This window comes from Dipodomys ordii, unplaced genomic scaffold (assembly GCF_000151885.1).
Source record: "Dipodomys ordii isolate 6190 unplaced genomic scaffold, Dord_2.0 Scaffold11, whole genome shotgun sequence".
NCBI classification, from domain to species: domain Eukaryota; kingdom Metazoa; phylum Chordata; class Mammalia; order Rodentia; family Heteromyidae; genus Dipodomys; species Dipodomys ordii.
Window position 1 is genome coordinate 7,145,488 of NW_012267227.1, and position 6,000 is coordinate 7,151,487.

General features: G+C 48.6%; 1 protein-coding gene across 2 annotated transcripts in view; it reads right to left on the reverse strand.

Annotated features, from left to right (window-relative positions):
• Fam63b (family with sequence similarity 63, member B) overlaps positions 1–1,984 on the reverse strand; it is a 35,731-nt gene extending 33,747 nt beyond the window's left edge. For both annotated transcript variants that reach the window (XM_013010154.1, XM_013010153.1), the window contains exon 1: positions 1,058–1,984. In XM_013010154.1, coding sequence (XP_012865608.1) covers positions 1,058–1,876 — 819 coding nt within the window. In that variant the 5' untranslated portion in view covers positions 1,877–1,984. The remainder of the gene's footprint in view (positions 1–1,057) is intronic.
• Positions 1,985–6,000: the final 4,016 nt, after the last annotated feature.

A 6,000-nucleotide genomic window follows, 5' to 3' on the forward strand; every position in this document is an offset into this window, starting at 1 on the left:
ATCAGCTCTGTGATTTGCATCTTAGTACCCTGAAACTACATGCTTAAAAGAGGACATTTCATTTACAAGTAACTCACTCTGAAAATAACTTGCCCTTCTCTTTGCTACTCCATTACCTTAGACATATTTTAGTTGCAATAGCTTGATTTCTCTTAACAAGTTCTAATTCATGGTTGGGGTAATAATAATAATATGCTAATATCTCTTAAGTCAACGCAAAGAAGTGAAGCAAGGAAAAAAATCATGCATAAAATGAAATTTCTTTGAAACCAAAGACACTACAATGGTAATTGGATCTTGGACCAATTAAATGCGCTTCATTCGATGCACTTTGTGTAGAGGCCCACTTCTTCCCTATGGCCCTTCTCTTAAGTATACACACCCAAATTGGGCAAGCATTTGCTGGAAAATTGACTAGCCATCAATTATTAATTATAATCAATAACCATTATAATATTTGGGTATTGCTACCATAATAACCAAAACCTACTTCACAATATCATAGACTGAGGGCAACTTCTTAAGAGTACTTTCTCCAGTTCTCCCATCTTTTGCATATGATATGGTCAGTTAATTAGAAGTAATATAGGAAAGTAGAGTGTAAAATATTCATAAGGTGTAGGATGCTCTAAATCCTACTTTGCAAATTCAGTAGACCAGCCAGCCATACGCGGGGTTCAACTAAATGAATTCTGAAACACTATCAAAGAGGTTTGAGGTCGGAGGTTCAACTGTTTTAGATAGGTAGCTAAAGAGATAGAACCCGATAGATAGATAGATAGGTAGGTAGGTAGGTAGATTGGTAGATAGGTAGATCGATCGATCAGATGTATATAGAGATTGATTGTTATATGGATCATATACTTGTGCATATAGGCATACACACACGCGCATATTCTTTCCACAAGGGAGTCCTGGAATAAATGTCATCTAAGAAGAAAAGAGGGAGAGATGAATGGAGAAAAGGAGGAAGCCATCAGCTGACAAGCAGCCAAGCTTCCTCACCCCTTCTCGCCCCTCCCAGAAGCTGGAGGAAGTAGAAAGCTGCAGAATGTACCTTCCAGGCCAGCAGCAACACATTGAGGATGGCCAGCAAAGGGCAGGGTCCGTTCTCGTTCTGGGTGATGATGGGCGTGTTCTCTTCCTTCCACTGGATCCACTTGATGTGATACACAGATTGTCCGGGAAAGCGTTCCTTGGAGGCCGCCAACACCTGAGCGCCGTCCTCGCCGTCCTCCTCTCGGCACAGAGGTGCGGCGCGGGCCACCCCGGCCGCGCCCTCGCCCTCTGCGTTCTCCTCGGGGACCCTGGGGGGTTCGGCTCCCTCTTCACTATTGAACTCGGAGCTACTGGGGAAAGAATGGAGGTTGGAGAACGACTCCAGGGAGTCCAGGCTCGGCGATTCCCCAGGAGGGCTGGGCTCGCTGCCACTGCTGCTCAGGCCGCCGGCGCTGCTGGGCTCCCCGGAGCCGGCGGGCGCGGGAGCCCGGGCTCCGGGGTCGCCGGCCGGTCCCGACCCGCGGCCCGCTCCGGCCTCGGCGGGCTCCGGGGAGCCGGTCACCTTGTGCCGCCCTCTCACAGGCGCCTCCGCGGCCACCGGACTCTCCGAGGCGCTCTGTTTTAAGTCCGAAGAGCTGCACGGTCCGGGAGCCTGAGGAGAGCCCGTGGGGGAAACTGAGTCCGCGAGGCTCGGGCCCGCCGCCGCCGCCGCCCCTTGCCCGTTCCCGCCGCCGCTCTCCGCCGCCCCGACTCCAGGACCATCCCCGGCGGCGAGTCCCGGCTCCGGTCGCCTTTCCAAAGGAGAACCTGTCCCCGGCGCTGACCCGGCCGCCACCCCGTGTTCTAGCGGCTGCAGGCTGTCAGGGCCGCTCTCCATACCCGGCCACCCTCCCCGCGCTCTACAGAGACCGCAGCCGGCTCTCCTCAGCCAGCGCCTCCGACGCCATGACAGCGGCCCCGGGCAAGCTACGAGCGCCCTAGCGCGGCCTCGGCCAGGCACGTCACCGAGGGCGCCGGGAGCGAGCGTGCGCGGGCGCGCTCACGTCGCCCGCTCGGGGCGTGTCTCCGCGGGACAGCGCGCGCTGAAAATGCGAAAAGGAACGCCGCTAGCTGGGTTCTGCCCACGCGGCCCCGCCCCTCCTCGCGCGCCCGCGAGGCGTGGTGAGGGCGTGGCTAGGAGGGCGTGGCTGAGCGCGCGCGCGCGCGCGCGCCCGCCCGCCCGCGAGTCGTAACGCCAGTAGGAAAACATCCTCTCCCTGTGTGGCCGGAAGTTGAATTCGGGGGCAACCGGACTGCTTGCGCGCGCGCGCGCGCGACTACTTTAAAGGCGGGCGCTGCGGGCGGCGGAAGGCTTGGCTGTGACCCTGCAAGAGTGGGTGGTCCTGTGGCCCTGCTTTGGGGCTCAAGCCTGGGGAAGAAGGGGCGAGTGCAGAATTAGCATTCTCTGTTGTAGCATTTGGGTAAGAGCTGGTTCCCGAAGGGCTCAGGGAGAGTTGTTTTCCTGGTTTGTAACGTGGAAGATGGAAAGCGTTTCCTATGAAATTGCAGATCTTAAAGGTGGGATCTGCTCGAGGGGGTTTGAACTTAATTGCAGCTGCACACATTTTCCAGCCACCGTGGGTTTGGAGCTGTTAGTAAAACGCGATGCTCCTCACCCGCTACTGGTGAGGCTTCTGCCCTGCAGGAGGCGTCAGTGCTGTTGTGGATATTGGCTTGCTCTGCGAGAAGAAAGTAGGTAATTTGGGCCAATAATAATACGATAGCTTGTGTTTGAATCAACCAAGTCTTTGCGGTTTTGCTAACTTGGCACAGAGTGAGAAGCGCCTGCTCGAGAGAGAGAGAGACAGACAGACAGACAGACAGACAGACAGACTTGATGGCTCGGTGCTTGTAATCCAGGAGGCTAAGATCTGAGGATCCCGGTTCAAAGCCAGCCCCAAAGCAGGAAAATCCGTGAGACTCTTATCAAATTAACCACCCAAAAGTTAGAGAGCCAGCTTTGATCAGAAAATGTTAAGGGACAAAGCCCAGGGCATGAATTCAATACTGGAATCCTCACCCAGAGAGAAAAAGAGAGAGGGGGAGGGAGAGGGAGAGCCAGAGAGAGAGAGAGACAAAGACAGAGAGAGAGAGAGAGAGAGAAGGGAGAGGGAGAGAGAAAGAGAAAGAGAAAGGGGGGGAGAGACAGAGGAAGGGAGGGGGAGGGAGAGAGAGAGAGACAGGATGGGAGGGGCAGACAGAGACAGACTGGTCTCCCAACTAGAAATGTACATTCTTGATAAGTAATAGGGTGTGATACTTTGTATCTTTTTTTCTCAAGGCTGACACTTTACCACTTGAGTCACAGCTCCAATTTTTACTTTTGTATCTTTACTGGTTAGAGAAGGTAGACAAAATGGTTTTTGTTTGTTTTCGATACAGTTGTGGGGCCTGAACTCTGGGCCTGGGCACTGTCCTTCAGCTCTTCAGCTCAAGGCTAGCACTCTACCACTTGAGCCACAGCACCACTTCTGGCTTTTTTTCTTTTTACTTATGTGGTGCTGAGGAATCGAACCCAGGGCCTCAGACATGCAAGGAAAAGGCTCTACCACTGAGCCACCTTCCCAGCCCCAAGGTAGACAAAATGGCTGTATTGTTTTACTCATTCAACATTTGGGTTCCTAGTGTGATGGGTGGATACAATGTTTATCACTGGGGATGCCCTTATGACTAGTGGAAAGATCCTGTGAGAAAACTTTCTGGGACTTGAACTTGGAGCCTTGCACTTCCTAGTCAGAAGCTCTACTACTTGAGCCAGCCATGCCTTCAGCCAATTCATGTAGGTTATACTTTTATTTTTCTCTTTTCTCAGTGTTCACATTCAAACCCAGGGCTTCAGTGCTCTACTGCAGAACTATATCACAGACCAGCCTCTTGGTGATTTTTCTCTTTTTTAATTGTTTTTGAGTCTAACTTTTTGTTTAAAAATTGCATAATTAGTTGTACAGTTTTATTGTGGTATTTGTGACGTATAAGTAATATACTTTGATCAAATGCACACCCCTCTATATTAAATGCTTTTATTTTTGACTGCTATGTCTATAATACTTTTTTTTTTTGTCGGTTGTGTGGCTTGAACTCTGGGCTTGGGTGCTGTCCCTGAGCTCTCCAACTCAAGGTGAGCATTCTGCCACTTGAACCATAGCACCACTTCTGGTTTTCTGGTGGTTAATTGGAGACTTGCGGAATTTCCTGCCCAGGCTGGCTTTGAACCATGATCCTCAGATCTCAGCCTCCTGAATAGCTAGGATTACAGGTGTGAGCCACCGGCACCCAGCTCTATAATACTTTTGTTGTAACCACATGTTCCTGAAAATATAGAAGGTACAATCTCTTTTCCTTTTTTAGCACAGGCATGATATTTATTCAACTCCTAGAACACAGGAAAGCCAGAAAAGATCATGGATAAATGTCTTTCTTCAATTTTGAGTTGAGGATTTTTTTTTGTCAGTCTTGGGCTTGAACTTGGGGAACGAACGAGTGCTGTTGCTGAGCTTTTTTGTTCAAGGCTAGCACTCTTATCACTTTGAGCCACATCACCACTTCCAGTTTTCTGGTGGTTAATTGGAGACAAGAGTCTCACAGACTTTCCTGCCTGGGCTGGCTTTGAACTGCGTAGCTAGGATTACAGGCGTGAGCCCTCAGCACCTGGCATAAATTTTTGGTATATGCATTGTTTTCTATGTTGATCCATAAGCAATACATCTGTTTGCATTTTTCTCCAAACAAATACAAATGTAGCATTAAGAAACATTGCCTCAAGCATTGCCTCAAGCATGGTTCTACTTTGAAATTCTGTTTTCCTCAGTTGCATCATAACTTTTCTAACTATCATGACAGAAACTTGGTGTCATCTTTGACTTTTATTCCACTTTACAGATAATTGTCTTACCCATCAAATTTTGCTGCCATTACACGTTCCTTTCTTATCTTCATTCCCTCTGTGGCTCTCAGTCCTTATCTCCTTACCACTACAGTGTGGCAATATTCCAATTATTCTAGGTTATGGCCTCTTTCTTGGCATATCCTGCATAAAACTATATAAGCCATAATCCAACCATCTTATTATATTCTTGTATTTCTAAAAATGAGTTAATAGCACTTGTAGTTAACTACATCAAAATTATCTATGAGAGCTGGGAACTGGTGGTTCATGCCTATAATCCTAGCTACTCAGGAGGCTAAGATCTGAGGAATGTGGTTCAAGCCAGCCTGGGCAGGAAAGTGCATGAGACTCTTATCTCTAATTAGTCACCAAAAAATGCTGAAAATGGAGTTGTGGCTCACGTGGTAGAGGGATAGCCTTGAGGGGAGAAAAAAAAAGCTCAGAGATAGCCCTTAGGCCCATGAACTGGCACATGCACGCGTGCGTGCGGATACACACACACACACACACACACACACACAAATGATCAGTTCTGAGCAAAACAAGGGATGAGTATATATATTTGGGACATATATACAAGGGACATACATACTTTGATTTTGCTTCTTTTGCTTTCAATTCAACATACATGAGAAAATTCTGAGTTAAAATCAAGAGTTTCCATGTAACCCAAATTGCCCTGGCTTTGGCTTTCAACTGCTTGCAGACAGTCCAACCTCCTGCAAAGTACATCCCTGGCTCAATTATTTCCTTACACCCCATGAGGAGTCCACACCTGTTCACAAACAAAGCCAGTCCTGTGATATTCTACCAGGTGCTGCATCTACTCCATGCTGCTTTAGCAGATGCTCAACTGTCCTGGTGGTGGCAGAGATGCCTGCTTGGGAACAGAGGGAAATAACCTCTTCCTTTTTATTGTAGCCCTAATAGGCCATCGTGTTAAGGAAATAGTTCTCTTAATCTTGCTTATGCAATCCCTTTTAAATGTGGGAATTAAATATGCATCCAGGTAGGTTATACCAGGAATGAATTCAAGAAATGCATTCCATTACTTTCAACCAAGAATCTCTACTCCC